Raw genomic sequence first — 25,327 nt, forward strand, 5'->3', positions numbered from 1 at the left:
CACTGTGTCTATTATTAAAACAGGAAGCTACATTTTAATGACTTGAGAAGTTTCTTTATGAAGGAGCTCACATTTCTACATCTCAATAGCCTTGCTATGATTTAGATATGTCAAAGCTGAATCTCCCATAAATATTTTCATCTTACTTTTCCATAGGGCCACATTTTCCCCTCACTCTTTACCTCAAGCTGCCACCAGGGCCAAGGGGAAGGTATTACAGAATACGTAGTGAACGTGGCAGTTCTCTCTGAGTTAATCTTGCATTCCTTCTCCCTGCTGCTCTCATTTACATGTGCTGACTTTTTCTGTGCAAAAGTAATCTGAAAAACACTCTGTGCAATTTGATTTCATTCACATGCTTAAAAGAAATGTTGAATAAATGGAACGGAAGGATTTGAAAGAGGAATAGCTGTGGTAACTTCAGCAATTGCACTGGAGACAATAACAAGCGTCTCAAATTGAACATTCAACAGGAAGCCAAAATCTGATTCTGGATTTATTTAATCTTTAGTTTTATTACACACATGGTATACACTAACAACAGGTTAATGTTAGTCATTAAGTGCTTATTTGTTGTGATTAACAAGATTAATTTCTCTTAATACCACACGTGCAAGCTCAATATTTCACAAAAGCTCTCACCTTTACTTAGCTTCATCATTTTAGTGAAAAAGGAAGCTTGTGTTTTTAAGGACAATATAAATTCATATATTTACCTAGCTTTCTCTGCTTTAAATTCATATCTGCTGTATTTTGCAGAAGAGTATTAGAAAGCACCTAAACAAGATACTCAAATTGGTATTGTAATGTATTCCTAGAGCTTTCAGTCTCTCTGGATGTGCTGATAATCTTTTCAAAGGTAAGAGGCACTGCTTTTGTGTACTCAAATCTTTTTTAGAAGAGCAGATTTTGAAAGAGGTGGGCTATGAATAACTATATGTGCCTGTACCATTGTGTGCAAAATGACAGGCCAATCAGTGAAATAAAAAAGGAAGGTGCTAATTTACAGTGCACATGGGCTAAATCAGCAATTCCAATTATTTTTAAACATGTTTTGTAGCAGAAACCATATGTAGGCATTTAATCAAAAAGGAAGGTGCCTCTTGGTCCTGCTCTGCAAATACCATGGAAGAGAACAATTGGGAAATTGTTCCAAAAAATGCTTTTTTTCTTCAGGGACCTACCTAAAGCAGAATCAGTATCTGTATGATGGCTATGAAAACACCCCTTCAGCCATCTATTTGGGTTGATTACATATCTTCAATCAACATGTTTTTTTAGAAAAAGTACAAGGACATAACCTCAATGCTGCAGGACAAACCATTTTTACTAATTAGAAGTTCCTGTTATTACCTTCCCATGCATAGTTTTTAACCTTTCTGTAATCTCAAATGACCTCAGTTCTGTGATTATTGAATCTGCACACTTAGCTGCAAAAACCCAACATTAAAAAGCCATGGTCATATTTTGGTTCAAAAATAAGAAATCATGAAAATCAGTATTTCAGTGACAGCAGTGACAGACCTTTTAGGATTAATCCTGTTCCTTCTATATCCAGAAACCTGCTGTTGACTTCAACAGGAGTTGGCATGAGTGCTTAGCTATGAATAAATATGAAAGGTAGTTGTCAGTGATTTTCAGCATGAAAATGATCTTTTAGACATTGTAAAGAGAAGTGACAGGTGGCAAATACCCAGTCAGAGAACTCTGCAACTGAAATCTGCTAATGAAACACTTCTTTCAACAGACCTAGTTTTCAGACACTTTTCTAAGATCTGTGGAGTCCATGGAAACTTTTAATACTTTTATTTATAATACTTTCAGTAATTTTATTTATAGAACTTGCTGTTCATTATAACTTAAAGCTGTGAACACAAAGGGAATATTTAACTATATGCACTGTCTTTAGACACTACAGTCAATGTCTTATATTGCTCTACTGTGCTCCAGTGTATTTGGGGAAATAATATTTGTGCAAACCTGTGTGTCAGTTCTGCAAACAGTTACATCAACTTCAGCAAGAATATGTGCAGGTACAAATCTCAGCAAGATAAGTGTCTTTCAAGAAGTAGGGGAAATTTTTTATCATTGCTGAAAGATGCTTCACCGTTAATCCAGACCATGATACTCAAACGAGAAGAAACTTCATGCTTTAGAAATTTGGAGTTGTTAAACTGTTGTTTCATTTATTAAAAAAAGAGATGCAGCAATGCTGGCTAAGTTGTGAATACTAGCTAAAGATTTCACTAATGATATAGGACGAAAGGTTACTAGATTTCACTTTTATCACAAAATAATTACTATTATTTTTTAGTTTATTTACTCCTTAAAAGCATTTTTTATCTATGAAATAAACACAAATCAGATTTTTCAGACATGTAAAGTTAAAGGTCAAGCTAAATGAGTAACGTGCTATGCATTGCTAAATTTGTGAGATTGAGCTGTAAGTAGGTATTTGGAAGGAATCAGTAAGCACAACAATTAACAATGACTTCATGTTCTAGACAGTCAGTGCTTCTCCTTTTGTGGGTTCTAATTAAATTCCACTGGCTATGGGCAACACTTTGATCTTTACATATAACTCCTGCAGACTGTCACGACCACTGCATGTCCTCAGGATGAGTTTTAATTCTTGAAAAGAAGACATAAATTTATTTTTCATAGCTTTTCTCTTTCAAGTTTTATGGAAGTATTGTACTTTCAGGGGCTGCAAATGTAGATTATGCTATATTTAAAAATACATTCCTTTAAAGCGTGAGAATAATTTCCAGACGCTTTGGATTGCTTGCCTTCACTGCAGCAGCTCCTCTCCTTCAAATGCTTCCTCATCTGGGCACTCAGATCACTCGAGGTCTCATCAGTTATGTCAGTTCCGTATTGGGATTTCTCAAAAAAGCAAAAACAAATTGAAGCTCAAAACCTGAATAATGCATCATGGTTACATACAGCAGGTTTCTAGTTTTTGTTGAGGTATCTTTATCTCTGCCTCAGTGAAAATGGCCATGAGCAGTGCAGCTCCAGCGCTCCTGCAGTGCAAGGGGGCTGTGGCTCTCGGGGTATCTCCATTGGGAGTTGCTCAGCTGGGGTTCCAGCCAGGCTGCGGGCCAGGGGGTGCGGATGTGCCGCAGTCGAGAGCTGCCTTCTCATCCTGAGCGTGTGACAGAGGGAGCAGAGGTGCTGTGAGCCTGCCTGCTGGGCTTGCTGGGGAGTGTTTTCACAGAGGTTTTGACTCACAGGAAAATAATATTTTTCCCACGCTGCCTTCTCAGCATGCCTCCCTGTTATTTGGTCCTAGCATAGGAAAATATTTACCCTACGAAAGTACTTAATGTGATACTTAAAATGGCAAATATGTATTTTATCAGCAGCATTTGGGAATCAGTTCTTCCTTTAGCTATATGCCAAAACATGGGTGTAGTAATTAAGGTTCCCCCTGAGCTTTTAATTGAAACCAGAGATGTGGCTGCAATATAACTTTCACATCTGGAGTCTGGGCTTCTCCCAGGGGTATATTTGGATCCAGGGACTGGTTTCAGAGTATTACAGGGAAATGAGTCAGTCACAAAACCAATATAAGAAATTCAGTGATACTTTAAAATGAGGGTTTTGCTCTGTATTCAATAACATTAGCTTCAGTATTAAGATATAGTGTTTGGTGTTATTACATAAATGCTAATATTTTAAAGTAGCAGAAATGTCCATCTCGTGACCTTAAAATAAGACATATTAGTAGTTTTGAAGTCGACATGTATTCTGTGAAGCTTATTTTCAAGACAGATGACAAGATAGAAAAGTAGATAATTTGGGTTTTTTTTTTCTCAGAAAACAAAGGTAATTATTTTCTTCATTTCCTGGCTTGGTAGCTGTCTAATGTTGCAAATCGCAATCTATTCAACTTGGAGCTTGATTATGTTTCTCTGCTTCTTAAAACAATTTATACAGAAAAAAAGTAGAAAGGTGAGGAAATTCCACATTATGTGGGGAGAAACATTTCTTGTAAGCAAGGTCTAAATTTTTAACTTGCCCTAAGCAGACATATAGTCATATAGGACAGTCACTGGGATGAATTACAACACTGAACTTGGATTTACAAAAAAATTTGGACAGTTAAAACAATGATTGATTGGTGATTTGTATTATTTTATCATAGCTGCTTTACTATCTTTTACTTTGTTTGGCAATCACTGTAATTCCATTAATTCAGTAAGTTCTGTGGTGTGCTGTGGTATTTCCTTATTATCAAAGGTATGCTGTGACTTACAGGAAAATTTTGTCTCTACTTGTATCAGAAATAGCACTAAACAGAGGGTGAAAACACTTGAACTGGTCTTGCACAGCACACAATGGCAATTTTAGTGGTTTGAAGCAAAAATGGTAAAAGACTACTCTTAAAGGGCTCTGAGGTAAAGGCAGATCAGAAAGAGAATTGGCTTGAAAAAAAGAAGGGTGGAAATTTTGGCTGAACAAGCAGGAAAGTTAATGCCTGGCAAAGCATATTAATTTTGAGAACTGGAATGGAATTTGAGATTGCTGATTCTAGTAATTTCTTGGGCACCAGTAAATTATTGTGAAGTCCACTGTTCCATATCATGTGTTTTCTTGATCTGTAGAGGGGATAACAACCTTTTCATCAAGGGGATAACGACCTTTTCAAAGTTATTGCCTTTGCTCAGGTAGCAGAAATATGTACTGTGAAAAAGCTAGAATCTTTCAGGAAAGAAAAGTACTACTTTGTAAATTAAGTGAAGCCCATGTCTACACAAGGTGGTAATGATTTAGGATTGAAAGGTCACGTGTATTAAGAGGTTTCTAGACCTCAACTCCTTGGTTTTGCAATATCCAAACAAATTAATGCTTTGAAGGTGTATGTACCCAGGACATGTTTAAACTAACAATGAAGCAAACAACGAAAGGTTAACTTATTTGTACAGGATTTAGTAAGACTAATAAATACTTGCTTTGACTTCTTAAAATATGAGCTTATATCCTGATGTGGATTTGAGGTGTTTTCTTCTTAGTATTTTAGAAGCAGCCTTAAAATCCTTGGAAACGGACCAATTACCAGGGCTTTGATTTTGTTGCTACCCACAGAACTTGAAGTAGAAAAAATAATATACAGATATTGTACTTAGTATTACTAAGACAAAATTATAATATTTAGTTATTTTAGCTGTGTTTGTCAGCTGATAGACTCAGGAGCTGAAACAGAAATGAGCTGCTACTGATAGGGAGGGTGCTGGTTCCTAGCCTGTCCCACTAGAAGCTGGTTGTGTTTTGCCCATGCGTAAAAAGAGCAGTTCCTGCCTTGCTCTCTTCGGAGGCACTGACTGGCAAGGGGCAAAAGACAATGATTTCTGAACCCCACAGAGATTAGACCTGAGTGAGAATAGCAAACCCCTTTCTTACATAAAGGCAGAAGTTAGCAGCTGCTTCTGTGGAGTGCTGCAATCACTCTCATACTAGCGAAAGTTAGATTTAGTCAGTGATATCTTTTGACTGCTGCAAAACAGACTATTTTTTAAATTATTGCTCAACATGCAGCAGTTCACCTAACAAAGTGATGCGTATGGTTTAAAATTTAAATATTACATACCATCATACCATATTCTGTCTTACTCTGAGTGATGGACTCTTCATAAGAGAAAAGTATTTAATGTTGCTTTTAATTTTTGTGCCATGTCCATAAATTAAGATTATAAACTACCTTTAACTACTGTTGATAAGTGGTATTGCTTAGTTTTTATAAATGGCTGTGTTAATATTAGGGATTTTACTGTATGATTGATTCATTGATCTGTATTGCATGACATGTTATAATAAAGGAAATATTCAGAAGCAGATAGTAAAAATAAACATAGACAAATGCATTTTTGACTGTGAGACATATATAGATGTAAACTTAGAATGAAATGTTTGTACAGAGCATTTTGAGCACTGTTAAGTTATTCTGCAGCTGTGACTATACTATGTAAAGTCATCTTCATTTTTCTGAGTGGCACAGTGCCATGTTGTACTCAGTCAGACACTAAATAAATTGGTTGCTTGTAGTTTGATCTCACAGCAGATTATTTAATTTTAATTTTCAATTTGTTTCCCAAGGTAACAACAGCATCAATTAATATGGCAGAGATGGAGAATTCACATTAGACACTGCTGCTCCCCTGGGATGAGCTCTCTCAAACCATGTTTGGAGAGGAATCAAAAACAGAAAATATTTTCATGTTTCTTTTTTTTTCTTTTTTCTTTTTTTTTTTTGTTTTGTTTTGTTTTGTTTTGTTTTGGTCAGAAAATGTCTAAAGATATGGTGAACAGTGGGAGGGCTGGTATTTCCTCATTCCTGAAACACATCTGCAGATGTTTGAGTTAACCTGTGATGCGTGGTTATTATCTTTCTCATACCTTTTTAAGGTCCATCATACTGCTGAAATTTCTTCTGTAATCTCTACACTGGGGATTCATTATCTTTCTCTTGTCAGACCTTTAACACCACTGTCTAATTACCATTTGAGTGAGACAGATTTTCCTGTAATGCAATAGACTTTTTTCTGAACATTACTTAAATTAAGTGCAAGATGCACTTAGGATACCAGATGCAAACTTGATCTTTTAATTAAAGAAGACAGAGGGATTTTTCAGTATTTGAATCCTCTAAAGTGTCAGGGAAATAGGTTCTCCACTTTGTTTATTTAAAGATGTGATTTAGGGGGTTTTGTCATTGCAGAGGTCAGGAAGACCACTGCTTGAAAATTGTTATACCTGTTAAATTGATAATGGTTTTGAACTGGGATCTCTGTTATCAAAGAACCATACAGTTTGTTTCTGGGAAAGCAAGAACTTGAGGATGCTTAGAAAATGGTTATTCAGAAAACTTTCTTTATGCACTGTGTCTTCATTATTTGGACTTTAAAGATCTGATATTGGTTTTGTACAACAGTATTATTGCTAGAAATATCATGGATATCCACGTTCTTCCAAATCAATTATGATGTGTTCATAAATAGCAACTGGCAGGAGCCCAAAGTAGTGCTCAGATCAAGGGCAAAGATTCCAGTCCCCACCAGGGCAGGACAAGGCTGAATGTTGGTGTCCTGCTGCACACAGGGTGGCATCACAAAAAGAAGCTGCAGACACAGTAGCTGCATGTCCAGCAGCTTTGTCAACTCAGGGATCTTCACATTAGTGCCCATTTTGCCCCTGAAAAAGTCTTCATGACCATCTTCTGGGACCTCTTCTTCCCACTTGGCAGCTTCTGGAGACTTCAGGTGTAAAACAATGGCATCACTTCATTTACTGAACTGATTCTAACTGCCTGGATATTTTTCCTATCACAATAAATGTGATTTAGTTAAAATACAATATGCTAGCGTGGAAGTGAACTCCAAATACTTCCAGATTTTTGTTTTCTAAAAATGGAGAAATAATTTATTCACAGGAAAAAACATCCAAAGAAACTGAAAACTCATTGGTAATTACCAATGTATTCAGTTTCTTTTTCTTAGGTTAGTGCAAATGCAGTACATATTTGTTGCTGTCTAATTTAGCCATTAATTCACTCTTACACTATTCACTGAGAAACTTTTTCTTAAGTCTGTTTAAATAGCAGCATATGCATTTGCAGTTTTGCATTCCCTGGGAGGTGTTTAAAATGTTTAATTCTACATTCTTTTACAAAAATATATTTCAGAGTCTTTTTTTCCTTTCAAACTGCTGATATACTTGAGAAATTTTAGTAGTTATTTAATAAATTCAAAATTTATCTTGAAATTTAAGGCCCAAATCCAGCAAAGCATGTGACTATAAATGTAAGATCCATCAGAGTCATAATTTCTTTTAGGTTTGACAATTGTGCATGTATATATGTGTGTTTAACTTCAGTACACACATCAGTCCAACTACATAAAATGTGGTTCTTTTCTGCTTTTCTTTTTCATTGTAGTAATATTGGGTATGTAATGGTTTCTGAATAAAAATATCTATCTATAATAACACTCACAGTATAAAGTATTATGTATATTTATGTATTTGGAGTATGGTTCTTGCTTTAAATTTTTCACTGCCTTATTTGCTACCCAGTGTTATTCAGCAATAAAAAAATGAAGTATTGCTGATGTCCATGCAGAAGAAACAAATGAGTTTCTGTGTAAAAACTGAAATCAGAAATATAAAATGTTATGTAAACATTCTTCAGCCTCTTGTTCTTAGCATTGTGTTTATTGATTCTTAAAATAAGATGTTAATTTTGATAGATGTGCCCTAGAGCCTGGCCTGACACCATCAGTATTACAACATACTTTAAAAGGGGCTTTTCTGCCACATATTTTTTTTCAGCAGCAGCTCCAATCAAAGTAGCTCCTGCCTATTTCTCCTTTTATCCGTGCCATTTGTGCTGTGTTTGCAGCATTCCTCTGCTGTGCCATTCATTCCAGCTGTTTCAAAAGCAGCAGCTGATAACCTGTATCAGGGAATTAGTTATTTTTAACCCTGATACAGTTGCCATGTGACCCCAAATGCCCTTAGGGTGTCTCAGGGGCAGGAACAAATGGTGTAGAGCACAGTCTCTTATTAAAGCTGTAGTGCCTTCGAGAGAAGTAGTTGTTGTATCTCCAGAGAGAAAAATGTAATACTTAATTGCTTCCAGACTCACCAAAAGCTCTTGAGGATTATTTTTAAAGAGTATTATATGAGGATGAGAGGATCTGATTCAATGAGATACAGTCAATAGAAAATGAACGAAAGAGCCTTTTTCAGAGTGTCTAACTGAAATAAATCATATTCACTAAACCATGTCCCTAAGTGCCACATCTACACGTCTTTTAAATACCTCCAAGGATGATGATTCTACTGCTTCCCTGCACAGCCTGTTCCAATTTTTGAGCACCCTTTCTTTGAATAAATGTTTCTTAATATCTAGTCTAAACCTCCCTTGTTAAAACTGGAGGCTGGTTCTTCTTTGACACTTGTTACCAGAGAGAAGAGACTGATCCTCAGCTTGCTACATCCTCCTTTTAGAAGCAGTTTGGTCTTGGCTGAGCCCTGTTTTCTTTAGGATAAGCACACCCAGCTTCCCGAGTTGCTCCTCATAAAACTTGAACCCTAGATCCTTCCCCAGCTCTGTTACCCTTCTCTGGACATGCTCCAGCTCCTCTTTGTCCTTCTTGTAGTGAGGGGCCCAGAACTCAATGCAGGGTTTAAGGTGTGATCTCACTAGTGCTGAGTACAGGAGAACAATCACTGTCCTGGTCGTGCTGGCCACACTATTGCTGATCCAGGCTAGGATGCCATTGGCCTTCTTGGCCACCTGGGCACATGCTGGCTTGTATTCAGTTGCTGTTGACCAGCATGCCTAGCACCTGGTCCTTTTCTGCCAGGCAATTTTCCAGTCACTCTCCCTCAGCCTGCAGCACTGTATGGGGCTAGTGTGATCCAAGGGCAGGAGCAATCACTTTGCTTGTTACACCTCTTATGCTTTGCCTCAGTGCATAGATCCATCCTGTCCAGATCCCTCTGCAGCAGATCAACATTCCCACCATCTTTGTGCTGCCTGCAGACTGACTGAGGGTGATCTCAATCTCCTTGTCCAGGTCATTGATAAAGATATTAAGCAGGTCTGGCCCCAGTACTGAGCCCTGGGGAGCCCCACTAGTGACTGGCTGCCAAGTGGATGTAACTCCATTCACCAGTACTCTCTGGGCTTGATCATCCAGCCAGTTCTTTGCAAAGGCTATGCTTGTGAAAGCCATGATCAGCCAGTTTCTCCAGAATGTTGTGGGAAATGGTGTCAAAGTCTTTAATTGAGTCTAGGTAGACTTTATCTTTTTCCTTCATTCACTAAGCAGGTCACCTTGTCATAGAAGGAGACCAGACTTGTCAGGCAGGTCCTGCCTTTCCTAAACCCATGCTGGCTGTGCCTGATCCCCTGGTTGTCCTGCATGTGTTGTGTTGTGTGATGGTACTCAGGATGATCTGCTCCATGACCTCCCCTGGCTGACTGAGCCTGACTGAAGTCAGGCTGTCAGGTGGTATGACTTCTTGTGGATGGACATTATCTTAACTGACCTCCTGTCAACTGGGACCTGCCCAATTAGCCAAGACTGCTAGTAAATAATGGAAGATGGTTTGGTGAGCTCTCCTGCCAGTTGCCTTTAGACCCTTGGGATGGGTGAATCCCATCTGGCCGCATGGACTTGTGTATCTTAAATTGTGTAGCTGGTCACTGACCATTTTCTCCTGTTTTATAGGACCATTATTCTGCTCTCTGTCTCTCTCTTCCAGCACAGGGTCTTAGTGTTCTGAGAGCAACTGTTCTCACTATTAAAGACTGAGGCAAAGAAGACACTGAGTACTTCAGCCTTTTCCTCGTCCTTTGCCACTATGTTTCCTCCTGCATGCAGTAAAGGATGGAGATTCTCCTTAGCCCTCCTTTTGTTGCTGATGTATTTGTAAAAACATTTTTGTGTTTTACAGCAGTAGTCAGATTTAAGTTCTAGCTGGGCTTTGGCCCTGTAACAAATGGAACCATTATTAAAATTAAAAGTTTAATGTGTTGTTTGGAAAATACCACCTTCAAAAGCATAAAAATCCCTTAGTGTTTCCAAGCAACTGCAGTTGTGTGGTCAAATTTCCAAGATGTGAGTTGTCACCAGTCAGTTGTTTTTACAAGAGACTCTAACCTTTGGTCTTGGATGGTTTACTGTTTAAGTACACACACTAACTTAAGTCATATGTTTCTCTGTTACATAAAGGATCTCTTGGACATCGAGTAAATTTAGATTTAAGCATCCATAACTAATCTGTTTCATTGTGCCACATGAGATAGTTTTTAATAGTTACTTTTAAAGAATCAAAAATGTTTCCTCATTGGAATTCCATACTTTCAGAAACCTCACCCATCAATGTGACCAAATATGTGTCGGGTAAGATGAGTCCTCTGCCTTAATCACTTGAGTCCCAACTCATACAAAACTTAACCATCCACGCAGCTTGAGTTACCTGAAACACTGAAGTCAGTAGATATTGCATGCTTAAAATGGGACGAGACTAAGTGCTTTCCTGAGCTAAGTCCTCAAAAAGCCATTATTTTAATGTACTTAAGATAAAACCAGCTCATCATTGGAATTTAAAAGAGAAAATAAATGTTTGTAATTGTTTTTTTCTTTCTTGTTTTGTAGGGGAAGAAAATTTTTCCTGTGGTGATTTATAGCTACCAATAACCTTCCACAGTGGTTGCCTTATCAACTTATTATTCTGGCATCTTCTGCTCTTGTTAGTAAACATAGAGCTAAGTACTCCTAATCTCAAGAGAGAGACTTCGTACAGTATGTTCTGTACAAAACTGAAAGACTTGAAGATCACAGGAGAATGTCCTTTCTCCTTACTGACTCAAGGTCACATTCCTGAGGAACATGACAAGGACTGCACAGAAAACAGCTCTAGAGCAGCTTTGCCCATCTGCAAAGAAGTCCATGAAAAAGATGGTCAAGGAAACCTTCCACAAAGGAAAACGAGCAGAAGTAGAGTGTATCTGCACACACTAACGGAAAGCATCTGCAAACTAATCTTTCCTGAGGTAAACAGATACTAAAAAACTTTAATAGCATTTAACGATAAATTTAAAAAAAGCATTCTATGCCTGCCTTTAGATGTAATCCCTAAGAAAGTTGCTTTGACTTAAAAGTTTCTGTTCTTATGTAGTTCTCCGTAGTTTAAATCCACTTCCATTCCTTCTGGACATAATTTTGCCACAATCTGTGTTGTACACACCATTCCTTCCACTGTATTTGCCTTATTTTTGCCTTGTATTTGCAACTTTCCACTAATCTTTTTAATAGATCTTTTTAAATCCATCTATTTTTGTACCATTTTTTAACTTAGAGATATAGTAATAGCAATTTTACCTTGTTATCTAATTATGTAAATTATGTGGTCATCGCATCAGTTCACCTAACTGAATCCAAACTGCTAACTGCATTAGTCATTATCACAAAAAAATTAAAATAGATGTTTCCATCTGCTGTGATACTAACCTCCTGTCATACTATTTTTAAAACCATTACTCTTCGTATTTACCACAAAACTATTCTTATGTCTCTGCTCAACTTAACTGAAAACAGGCCCAGGCTTGCTTGAGTGGAGATGAATACCATGGTTTATCTCTGTAAAAATAGCATGAAAAATGCAGCTCTGTAACATCCAACTCTTGGCCTTGTCTCAAATTCAGTGGGAGGTTTGAAGGAACTGACTGACATAGTGGGACTACAAATAGCAAATGGACAATTCTGTACACTCATTTAATTGCAATTCCATTACTTGGACATTCAGTGTACCTTACTTAAAGTGCTAGAGTTCTGTTAAATCTATTTGCAGATCTGGTTATGCAGCTCTTCATCTATTACCCATTCACTAAACCTCTAAATAATTAAATTTTGAAAAACTCCTTTTCACCTCTGCTGCATTTATATAGACGGAATGCATCCCTTTAAACCTTTAAACTGATCTCTAAATTTATAAAGGAAAAGACTTGTAACCCAAAAATGAACTGGCAAAGCACCCTTTCCAGAGTGTCATGATTGCTATATTGCTTTTCTAGTATAGTTCTAGTATAGTTGTTGGTAGTTTCTTTCTCTTTAAAGAGTGGTATAAATGTATGCAGTTGCCTATAACATAATTATGATAGGCTAGTTCATCATCTGGGACAAAGCTTGGCAAAGTGAAGATATTATGACTATGTACCCTAGGAACCACTGAAATTCAAGGTTATCATTGTTACTATTTACAATTATTCAAGTCATATGCATCAGAACTTTGTCCAAGTCTGTTCTCATGCTGATTTGGGGTCAAGCCCTAAGCATCTTCCTATTTTTCCATAAACAGGCTTTGCTTGTTTAGAAACATATTTTTCATTGATTAGAAAATTTGCCTTACTTAAATGTCGTTGAGTAACATCATCTTCCTTCCAACTGGAAGCTCCAAAACGGGGCTGCATCATTAATTTGAAATGTGAACTTCTCATGGAGACAGTGAGCTATGCATGGAAGTCCAGGACAAAATGCATCCACATAACTTTTTGATTAAATTTGGGATATAATGTAGTGCGTGTTGTTGTTTAATTTGCTTCTTTATTTACAGAAATATGAAGAACTTTGCTAATTTATAAGTAATGAATTGGATGGCATTCCACTTAGTGTATCAGTTTCTACACAGATGTAATTTATGTTGTGTTCATATACATGATATATGGTATATATACATAGATATGTATATCTTTATCTAATTCACGTTAGATTTTTCCTTGAAAAAACATTTCCAGAATATGCCTTTATTTCAAGTGATATTTTCTTTGCTTGTGCAAGCTTTTCTCCTGGAAATACAAAAAGTATAAGATGCAGTAAAAGCTGCTAGTTTCTTCAGGGAATGAGAACCAAAGAAAAGCCTCACAGCTGAATTCTGTCATGCCAGTATAGTAGTATTCTATGACCCTGTCTGTGTGGGAATTTTGGGTTTTGAATATCAGAGACTACATACATATGACAGCTTTACTGGCCCTAACAATTTGAAATACGCATATTTGGAAAATGTTCCATCTGTTCCAGTCAGGAACTGCAGAAGGGATATGGAATCATGGGATTGAAGTATTTTAAGGCAAATATTTGTTATGCTCTAAAATTTCTTTTATTAGAGAATCCTTTCATAAAGGCTGTCTACAATGACTAGATTTTCATCTGGAGGATGTCATGGCATACACAGCAAAAATTATTATTTTCTTTAAAATAATTTTGTATTCATGGTACTTTGTGTTTTTTTGGGGGGTGGGATTTGTAATAATAGAGAGCTGTGTTGGTTATACTTACTTCTTAGCAGCACTGTCTTTATTGTCATCTGAAAATTTGGAGCTAAAGAACATCACTGTTTTTAAAATACATTACCACTGGTGCACAAGGACTGAGGGTATTAATTGCAGTGGTACTGGAGCTGAAGAGATAAACTTAAAGTAAATCCCATAACCACAGAAGTGACATGCTGTTTCTAACAACAATACTGTTTTGAAAAAAAGATGTTAGTCCCAAGGATGGCAAAGTAATTCTGTGTATAGAAACGTATCTCATGATTAAATATTCAGCAATGGCATCGATACATATGACATACTTATTTTTTCCCCCAGTTTGAAAGGCTAAATCTTGCACTGCAGAGAACACTTGCAAAACACAGAATTAAAGAAACCAGGTATGTAAGTGTAATGGGTTTGTAACTAATTTCACTGCAAAAATGTTTTTCAGACAGGAACGGGGTGGTGACCGGGAGTCAAGACTTCTGGAATTTATATTCAATTATCTTGTCAAATTGGTGTGTAACATTTCATGTAATGTAAGCTAGTGATGATTTAGTTTATTTTAAAATATTCACAAATATTTACATCACTCACAAAGTTGACTTAATGGGCAAATTGTACAGGGAAGCAAAGCAGGCAAGGACTTTGGAAGAGCTTGGAGACTGCTTGGCATAGATGGAACAATAGATAGGTTGTATATGGATCTAGCCCAGTGTTTCTAAGATCCCAGGGAAAGAGTTTGAAATACAATTAGTATTATACAAAAGAATTTGGTTTCTGATACCATGAACACTCATACACTACAGATACCGACTTGGATGTTTTCCTGAGCTCATTTGGGTTCTGGTTTCTGTTTCTGAGGAACTCAGCTCAATTTTCAGCATTTCTTAGTACTAATCCAATATTAATCATTTGAGCCTTGTATAGAGTAAGAATTTCTTAGAATCTTATGATACACTGAGGATTCAGTTTATTGAATAATGTTTTCAGTTTACTGAAAAAATAAGCCCATCAGTTTAAATCTGCTTTCTGAAGTGAAGTAAAATAATCAAGTTGGAAACTACACTGTTGCTCACCATGATAAGAATAGATAATTGCAGTGTCTCTTTTAAATTATACTTGATATTTTTAAAGCACTTCACATACATTGACTGAACCAAAGATAGCGGGTCAGATGTGCTTTGCAATTGCTGACTGGCTTATTGCTATGAATGTTTTCCTATTCTCTAATTATGTGTTGCTTCGCTGGAGTATTAGTTGAAAAGAAAAAATTACTGTGATATTCTGAAGGAGGCAATAATGCCAATGTAAAACAAATCTAAATGTCTGTGTTGCTTTTGCATGTAAATATACCTATGATATTCCAAGTGATACATTCAGAAGGCATGTATCAGGAGTTTAATGCTTATATGAAGGTTAATCTAAACTATATGTTGTTCTCATAACTTGGAGTCAAACATTCAGTTTGACATTTATTGTCCTCAGAGAACTCAGAGGGCTGCAGTATTGTGTCAAATATCTGCATTACTACCAATGAACAAGTAATTTTGTGGTTAATAGTTGTTATTTGTATTTCCTCTCTAAGCAGAAACACATTCTCACCTCTTTTGAATTAAATGCACTGTAATTCCAAAAAATGCTTGAATATAAATTCCAATTATATTTTACAATATGTTAGGAAATGTAGTTTTGGCTTCAAGAAAGAAACACAAACCAAACAAAAAACCGGGACTGCTACAGTGACAGGCAATAGCATTCGACCAAAATCCATAATTGGAGTTCGGACTACCAAAACTTTTAATTTACCAGAAATGCACAGGATAATCTAAGATCCTACCAAGACCCCCTTTTGAATTAATTAAAAACTTCCTATTTGATCAGCAGAACTGGGTCTATACACTTTAAAGACAAGGTAGGTAACTTCTGTACTTATTGTCTTTACCACATTTATCTTGATAATTTAGGAGTTTTATTATATTTTTATGATCTTTGCAGAAAAATTGGTGACAGAGAAGATTTTGAAAAAATAATCAGTGATCATGCTAATGCAGCAGGTAATTTAAGCTTGTTTAATAATATATATATAAATAAATAGAGTATCTATTCTATATATATATATATTTCTTTTTATATAGAAATTAGTCTTGTTATTATTATGCTACTTCATATTCTGAAGTCTGCTGTGTGTCAGAAGAGAACTCTATAATTTGTAATATGTAACTGTGGCTACATCTGTAATAGATGTACATTAACATTTCCTGGAACTGAAATATGGTCTTCTGTACAATTAAACTGGTCCAGGCACACAGTGAGAGACATTGTGAGAGACAATACTTTTTCAAAGAATTCCCAGTAACAGCTGGAGAAATGGAACATTTCCAACAGTCAGTTTGCATGCAGCTATCTGGGTAAAACAAATTTACTAGCAAAGATGAGAGCCATTTAGTGCCAATTGGCCTCAGTGCTCCAGAATATTCCCAGGGTCATTTAATGTACTGGATTATGCATAGTACTTATATCTGCAGATCCTATTTTATTTGTATGTTAGTTTTAAAACTTATTTTACTCCTTTATATCAAATTATGGGAGCTGAGTTAAATCTTGTGCCAAAACTTGCATCCATTTTGTCTACATCTCTACAAAGAACACTGAATCTTGGATCTTTCTAAACTACAATCAATTGTCCCCCCATTTCCAGGCCTTGTTTCCAGGACTCCTAAATGAGACTGCCCTCAGGTGTCAATGCTGCTTCAGGGAAGGATATTGATTGTTTTGGAAAAAGGTGTGGAGGTTAGCCTGTGATTCAGGATGATGAGTGCAGTTCTGACTGAAATGTGGTTCTGTGCAGGTGTTCCCGTGGAGTCTCTACGGGAATCTCTTGGTGAAGAGCTATTCAAAATATGCTATGAAGAGGATGAACACATATTAGGGGTTATTGGAGGCACCCTAAAGGACTTCTTGAATAGTTTCACTACTCTGCTGAAGCAGAGTGGCCACAGCCAAGAAGCAGGAAAAAAGGACAGACTTGAAGATGCCTCCATATTATGCCTGGAGAAAGATCAGGACTTCTTAAATGTTTATTATTTCTTTCCTAAAAAAATCACAAGTCTTATTCTACCTGGTATCATTAAAGCAGCAGCTCATATTTTGTATGAAACTGAGGTGGAAGTGATGCTCATGCCTCCTTGTTTCCATAATGACTGCACTGAATTTGCTAATCAGCCTTACTTGCTGTATTCTATACAAGTCAAAAGTGCAAAACCTTCCTTATCTCCATGTAAACCACAGTCTTCACTTGTGATTCCTGCCTCTGTGTTCTGTAAGACTTTCCCATTTCATTTTATGTTTGACAAGGATATGTCGGTTCTTCAAATTGGAAATGGGATAAGAAGACTTTTGACCAGGAGAGAATTTCAAGCTAAGCCAAATTTTGAAGAGTATTTCGAAATTCTTACCCCCAAAGTAAGCTGCACTTTTAGTGCAATAATGACCATGCTAAATATGCAGTTTACTGTACGAGTTAGAAGATGGGATAATACTGATACGAAACCATCCATGGTAAGAGACTTTTTATCACCATTACTTCTATGAGGAATTTGTTTTCTTCAGATGGGGTTAAAATAGCCACAAAACACAGTGCACTTTGAATTTTCTACATCTGAACATCTGATACAACTGTATAATAATGATTTCATTAGTCAAATGTAATTCAGATTCTGAAGTCAATGTTCAGTCAAAACTCTGCTTTAGGACTTATACAGAAGTAAAATATGACTACAAATTTGATTTTTTTTCAATAATTTGAAATACTGAGATAAAGCCAGAGATATGCCATGCTGCTGAGAATAAGGGCATCTTCAGGACAAAGACAGTAGCAGGAAAACATTTAACAATGTGCCCCTGAGTCATTTGGGAACAGCTCTAGGTTTGGGGAAAATAAACAGATGTTTTCTGTGCTCATTCAGCCTTTGGTGTTTTGGTATATTTGATACTCCGATGTTTTCATCAGATACAATCACCAAAGGTTCCACTTAGTTTCAGCTGATAGGATTACAACTATCTTTGCTGAAGCTGGGTCTGTGACAAATGACCTGGGACAGCAAAGAACACTGAGTATTCAATGATTGTTTATATTAGTTCCTGGTCCCAGCTGAATTCCAGTTTATATACACCTGAGGCACTCCAAGATGAATTACTAACTCAGACTCAACACTCCAAAAACTTAAATGAAGGATGGTTAAAGAGTTTTACCCAGTTACTAATGTAGCTACTTTTAAAAGCTGTACCTACTTCATTTCAGATCCATTTCTGCACTAGAATTGTTACAAGGGGTAGTAGAGTCAGCTTTGATTTTGCATGTACTTGCATATGCAAATGTGTATTAGTAAGGAATAGATTTTATTTAAAAAGTGGTCTTTTAGAGCTGTGTTAAGCTAAGCTCTGCAGCACTTTTCACATTACACAACTGACTACAGAAGGGATGTAAAAACACTTCACACAAAATATTTTTCTTTTTTAGACTATTAAAATTGGATATTCCTGCCATTTCTGCCTTTAATTTTAAATTGCAGCATCCTATGATAAAACTGAAGCAGATTTTCCCACTTTATCTTATAGAGAAAGTGGTGCATGAACTAGTTATTAGCAGAAATTGAGAGGCCACTGTAGTAACACATTTTATCAATTGCTGAAAATACACAAAATTATTCCTTTTGGTTTTCTTTTCTCCCTAAGATAAACTGATACTCAGACATAATTAGGTGTTTATCCTTAAGTTGGGGTCCTCTTGTACTAGAGGACTGAATAAAAATGAACTTACTTGATGGCTCTGTAATTCAGCACCCCATGTTTTCTCTAAGCAACCAAATGAAAATGTAAGGACTATGGACCAGTCTTGATTTTCTTACATTTTAGCAAGATGTATTTTCTCTAAAACTTCTTGCTTCTAGACCACTGCCATGCATGTTTTGCATGAATTCTTGTTTCTTTAATTGTTTCAGGTAATGGATCTTAAAGGCCAAATGATCTATATTTTTGAATCCAGTGCCATTCTATTCTTGGGATCTCCCTGTGTGGACAGACTAGAAGATTTTACAGGACGTGGATTGTACCTCTCTGATATTCCCATTCACAATGCTTTAAGAGATGTTGTTCTGATAGGAGAGCAGGCCAGAGCCCAGGATGGACTGAAGAAGAGGTTAGGAAAGCTAAAAGCAACCCTTGAGCAGGCCCATCAAGCACTTGAAGAAGAGAAGAAGAAGACTGTAGATCTTCTGTTTTCAATTTTTCCTGGAGAGGTTGCTCAGCAGCTGTGGCAGGGACAAGTTGTACAAGCCAAGAAATTTAATAATGTCACAATGCTTTTTTCTGACATTGTTGGATTCACTGCCATCTGTTCCCAATGCTCACCTATGCAGGTTATCACCATGCTTAATGAGCTTTATACTCGCTTTGATTACCAATGTGGAGAGCTAGATGTCTACAAGGTACACAGTTCATTGCTTTTCTTTGGGGGCAGGAAAGGAAATTAAGACTAAATGGGACAGAAGATTATAGAGGTCCAAAAATTATTTTCCCATAAACCATTTTCAATAGAAAGACAAAATAAATTGCAAAACAAAACAAACAAAAGAAAGTCAAAACGAACAGTTGTTTATTCAGCCAAGAAAGAAACCCATCAAAACTTAAGAGTTAATTTCAAAAATTAATTTCAATGACAGTGCTGTGACTCTGGAGTAAACAGGTGTTTAATGTAGCTGGGGGTGCCTGATAGTAAATGAAAAAAGAAAAATATTTTAGAATTATGCCCAGCAATAAATGAAAGTTGTGCAACTTTTTTTTTGCATGATACTGCAGGATTTGTCCAGTACTTAAATAATTTTGCAGAAAACCTAAGGCTTGGTCATTAATTGTATCTGGCTACAATTCTTACTGAAGTTAGGCTGTTCTTTTATATTTATCAAACAGTCTAAGACTAAGGAACAAATATACCTGTTTTAGGTTGAGACTATTGGAGATGCCTACTGTGTTGCTGGAGGCTTACACAAAGAAAGTGAAACACATGCTGTTCAAATAGCACTGATGGCCCTGAAGATGATGGAACTGTCAGACGAGGTGGTGTCTCCCCATGGAGAGCCTATCAAGGTCATATATTTTAATGTATTTTATTTGGTTAAACTGTGGTTTTTTTGCTTGTTTAGTTGCTTTCTGGGATTTTGGCTCAAGGAAATTTCACATCATTGCATTAACTCAGAGAATTTGGGGAATCAAGTGACTGTGGCTGGAGAAGATAACCTTTTTAGATCTGTGGATGAGAGTTTTGTGGAGCAGTAAAGGTGAAAAAGAGATCTGAAAATCAACCCAAAAGACAAATGCAGTGAAGTCAGTAGGTGCAATCTGACATGCTGCAGTTCTTGTCTCAGTAGCAATAAAACTGTCAGTGGCATGGAATAGTCTCTTTTCTAAGGAAATGACTAATCCTCTTTCCAAATTAGACTTCCAAGTCTTTTGACGCAGAAGCTATGAATATGAATGCCCAAAGACATTCTGATTGTAGTAATCCACACATCTTTAGAGGATTCCATTGCTGTTCTTGTTTCACAGTCAGATATCATAAGATAATGGTGTTAATGCTGTCAAAGCAACTGTTAAATTCAGTGGTAATTGTATTTATGGCTTCTTTCAGTGAGAACTTACACATGTACTGAAATTTTCATATAGGATTATCTCTTACTGAGAAAGAAAAAGAAAGTACTGTGTGCATGAAAAATTATGTGGGCCTTCAACGTAGTTCAAATGGCCTGGAATGGCATCCTATTATTTTAATAGAGAAGTTTCAGTTCATTATGTCTTTCATTTGCTAATTTTTAACATTTATCTGTTCATTTGTTCCTCCAGGAAGCTTAATGGTTTTGGTTTGGTGGTTTTTTTTTTTTTAATTTTAGATTAAGGAATACTTGTATTCCAAGACAAAGAAAATGGTTATTAAAAAGATTATATGCTTCACATTTATCACAGAGAACAGTAGTATTGTATTATAAATAAATAATACAATATGTATTGTATTATAAATAAATGTTGTTCTTTTTGTATTTTGCAGTATCAAATTAAGTTACACTTAAAAAACCTGGAAACATCTTGGCAATATTATAACAAGTGTATAATTTACATGCAAATGCTACTACTACATTTTTAAAATTATTTTAAAATGAAGATAAAAAAGTTCTATTGTGTTAGTACCTAAAAGAAGCTTCTTAGAAGGAAATTGTCTAATTTTAATGAAAGCAGGCATCTATTTTAATTAAATGCTTCATTAAAACATTGGCTATTGTGCAAAGCAATAAATTTGTCACAAAATCTGCTGTCATTTTACGTATCAATTGCCAAGAAAAAAAGGTGTGACTGCAAATGGCATACTTTGATTCAGAGTTGCATTTTGATGAACGTATTTCAGCCATCTTTACAATGTGGGTGGATTTTGGTTTTGTTGCAGGTTTTTCTGCTTTTACACTCAAAGTTAGAAATTGCAGCTTCTTCATAATGGTATGATACTCTCTTGATATGTAAAGAGTAGTATGCAGAGTAGACATGCAAGCTTTCTGACATCATGCCATTATTTAGGCAGAATGCTATTCTGAAGAAAACACCTCTACACATGTATAATGCACATGAGAGAAGAACATAGCTCAAAAAAAACCCACCCAAAATAACCACAGAAAGCAGCAGCGGCTAAGTAAGAGTCAAAAATCTGAGTATGAGCTAAGTTCACAGCAATTCATAGTCATATTTTGATATGGTAGGATTATTGACTAAAAATGTAGCACAAGATAAACTTCATCTAGTTCCCTCTCCATGAGCAGTAAAGACCAGCGTACAGTTATTTTAAGGAGACTCTGCTAGCCCTGTTTATTTTAGTAGCTCTTTCTTTATTTCTTTTATTTTAAATGAAGAATAATTTATAAACTTGACTTTACCAATTCTATTTTACCTAATAATGCTGTTTTCTTTCTTTTGTTTAAAGATGCGTATTGGCCTTCATTCTGGATCTGTCTTTGCTGGAGTTGTTGGGGTTAAAATGCCTCGTTATTGCCTTTTTGGAAATAATGTGACCCTTGCCAATAAGTTTGAATCTTGCAGTATACCTAGAAAAATAAATGTCAGCCCAACAACTTACAGGTACAGTGCAGTATGTAAAATGTCCACCTGCAGTAGTTACTGTAGCAGTCTTTTATATTCCTGTTGTTTTTTGGCTGGGTAAAATAAGCAAAATAATAAGTTATTTTTACTTTTTAAGGAAGATTTGCTACCCTCACAGTAGGCTGGATTGTAGTCTGTTGTTCCTACTCAGCTTGTACCCACTGCCACATATCTGATGCCTCGTGGCAAGGTTCTGCATCCAGCATCAGACAGAGAATTTGGCACAAGATCTTTCCTGACATCCCCTGCAGCATGTGTTATGTGACATAGACGGTGCCAAGCTTTAGATGATCTTGGATAGGTGATTTAGAAAATGTAGCACAGGTATTAGAGCACAGAGAAAATAACCCTTTTGATCATGCACTCTGAAAACAGAGAGCATTAGCATCACCAGTGCTTATGTATGTCAACATAAGCAGTGCTGGCCAACAGTGATTGTTTTTCCATTCCACTCATATGGAAAATCATTTTGAATCATACCCCTAGAAAAAAAGGCAGTTTGATTAATGGGTAAGCTATTGTTGTGGAGTTTCTTTTTTTTTTTTTTTTTTTTCTGAGTGTATGAGGTGTTAACTTCCTTTTTGTTTGGTGGTTTTTTTTTTTAAATTTTGATTTATTCACCAATTCTAAAGACACATGGATAACATTTTGGCACCTTGCACAACTCCTGTATATTGCAGTAATTGTTTGAAAGCTTTGGTACAAGTTACCAACATTTATCCCTACAGATTAGCAGTTTCTGTTTCAACCTGTGAAAAAGCAAATATTAGAATTGACAAGAGGGTCTGAATAATTTAATTAATAAGGTTCACAGTATTCCCTTATTTGAAATACTAATTATGATGCATTTGATGTGTGGATGGATGTGAGCTAGCTTTCAGCATTAAATAATTTTTGAAAATAGTTACAACAAACATAGCACCTACATGCAAAACATTGACAAGACAAAAAAAGAAGAGGTGCTGTTATTTGCATTGATGCACAAGTTAATATGTTATCAAGGTTACCACATAAACATTATTTTTTATATTTCCAGTAAATAACTATAAAAATTAAATTGGATTCTCTCTGACATACATGAAGAATTATTGAATATCTGCACTTCTTAGTGACTGCTTTTTAATTGAGACGATTCATTTTTGTTTTAGGTTGTTAAAGGAATACCCAGGTTTTGTGTTCACACCGCGCTCAAGGGAGGAGCTTCCACCAAATTTTCCAAGTGATATTCCTGGAATTTGCTATTTTCTGGATGCTTATATTCAAGGAACAAACTCACAGACTTGGTTTCAAAAGAGAGATTTGGGAGATGGCAATGCCAATTTTTTTGGTGAGGAAACAGGAATAGACTAAATTGTACATTCACAAATGTATAGAATAAATTTATAAATATTTGGTTTTGTTTTTTTTTTTTTTTTTTTTGGTATAAATTGAAAATTTTATGAAACATGAAAGCACTTTAGATTGTTAACACCTGAAAGCCAGTATTAAAATTTCAGGAAGTATGTCACTGACTACTTTTTATTTCTCCTTTGCATAAGGAACATAACTGCTAAAGTAATGTTGCAACGTCACTGTTGGAAATGCTACTATAAACTGTATTTTCTCTGTGGTAATTTGTAAGTGCTACAGTTCTCTCTATACTGAGAATTCTAGATGTATTGTATATGCAGTTTGTCAGGAAATGTAATGTGCAAGTGATGCGGCCACATGCAGTGTTGTGAGCTGGTGCTTATCAATGACTATGAAAATGTATTTTCTTAGAAATTCCATAAAAAAAATGTCCATTAAAATATTGTCATTGCCATCACATACTCCTTGCAGTGCATCATTTGGGCCCCATCCTAGAAGGCTGCTGACCATCTTCTCACACTGACTGGTCAAAGTATGAGGGTGCTCAGCATTTTCTGGATCAGGCTGATAATTGTAGCTAATACACATGCATAGCAGAATTGCTGCTTACTGTTTCATGAACTTTATTTTGTGTATAAAATTAATATAGATTAAAACACTGTATAATCACATACTAACATCTCTGTAATCATAAACCTATTTTAGTTCTTAGGGTTTTTAAAGTACTTAAAAATAATAATATCCACTTGTTATTATGTATTACAGCAATAAATGTTTTCTTTTTGTTGGCATTTAAATTTGAAATGTTTTAACAGAAGTGTAATAAAATGTGCTTTGGAATGTTTGCTTAGAAATGGAATTCCAGTCAGACTGTATGGAATGGAAGCAGAACAGCTTAAAGCTCTGATCCTTATTTGAGGATGCAATGTGGGTGTGAGGTGCTATGGAAATGCCCATCGCATGCTCACTCTGAAGTTGCCAGGGGAATTATCAGGTGAACATGCTTTTAAACATCTGAACACATTTACAAAGATTAATATTACTACAGTCCAAGTTTTCTGTTATGGCTGATGGAACATGAGGGGAGAATTCTGAAGGCTTTGCCTGTAGAACTGACAGAATAGAGTTAGTTAAGAGTTCTGAGTTTAGGATTTTGCCACTCTAAGTAGCAGATCCATCTGCCCAGAAATTCCTCTGTGCTGTACAGTTTGATTCCAACTGCAGGCTGGAGAACTGCACCTCTACTACTACTCCCATTTGTATCAGGTATTGTTATTCTGACCTCTTCTGATCCTGGGGTTTGGCATATCAAGCCATAAAAGTCTCTTCAAACCACTTGCCACTAAATCAGATTTTGGTCTCTTAATATTTACAGGGAGGAATTACATTAGACTAAGGTGCTATTGTGTTAATTTTCTGATCTTGACTGGTGCATTCTGAAGCTCAATAAACCATTTTATCCTACTAGGTTTTAGTAAAAATTCATACATGTAGCATCAGAATCTTGAGAAAAGACCTTAGAAGAGACTAGAATTAAGGGTGTTTTAAAGCCATATTTCAATTCAGACTTCCTATAAGGATCATTTGAACAAAACTTGAACCATTGAATCCTTCTTCAGGTCTACTATATCCATCCAAGATGCTTAGAAATAGTTCTGTGGCACAAAAATGGAACCAGAAAATCTGTGTATTACAAATAAACACATCTGTCTTGCACACACCAGAGATATATATACATACATACATACATACATACATACATACATACATATATATATATATGTATATTTATATATATTCAGGCACGTGTATTTTTAACACTTTAGACCACAGTGTTTCAAGGAAACAAGAACTGTGCAAATCATGGAGACTGATCTTTCCAATATATTGGTCGGACAGTTCTATTCTGTTGAGAGAAATACCCAGAGGTTACTAGCAGTCCCATGTGGGTACCCC

The 25,327-nt window shown here is 36.0% G+C and overlaps 1 protein-coding gene across 2 annotated transcripts in view; it reads left to right on the forward strand.

Annotated features, from left to right (window-relative positions):
• The window catches only part of GUCY1A1 (guanylate cyclase 1 soluble subunit alpha 1), a 34,420-nt gene extending 11,008 nt beyond the window's left edge, over positions 1–23,412 (forward strand). For both annotated transcript variants that reach the window (XM_053975364.1, XM_053975363.1), the window contains exons 2-9: positions 11,169–11,566; positions 14,159–14,220; positions 15,821–15,879; positions 16,674–17,383; positions 18,826–19,311; positions 19,826–19,969; positions 21,846–22,000; positions 23,170–23,412. In XM_053975364.1, the coding sequence (XP_053831339.1) occupies positions 11,318–11,566; positions 14,159–14,220; positions 15,821–15,879; positions 16,674–17,383; positions 18,826–19,311; positions 19,826–19,969; positions 21,846–22,000; positions 23,170–23,371 (2,067 nt within the window). In that variant the 5' untranslated portion in view covers positions 11,169–11,317 and the 3' untranslated portion in view covers positions 23,372–23,412. The remainder of the gene's footprint in view (positions 1–11,168; positions 11,567–14,158; positions 14,221–15,820; positions 15,880–16,673; positions 17,384–18,825; positions 19,312–19,825; positions 19,970–21,845; positions 22,001–23,169) is intronic.
• Positions 23,413–25,327: the final 1,915 nt, after the last annotated feature.

The sequence above is a fragment of the Vidua macroura genome, chromosome 4 (genome assembly GCF_024509145.1).
Source record: "Vidua macroura isolate BioBank_ID:100142 chromosome 4, ASM2450914v1, whole genome shotgun sequence".
Lineage (NCBI taxonomy): Eukaryota > Metazoa > Chordata > Aves > Passeriformes > Viduidae > Vidua > Vidua macroura.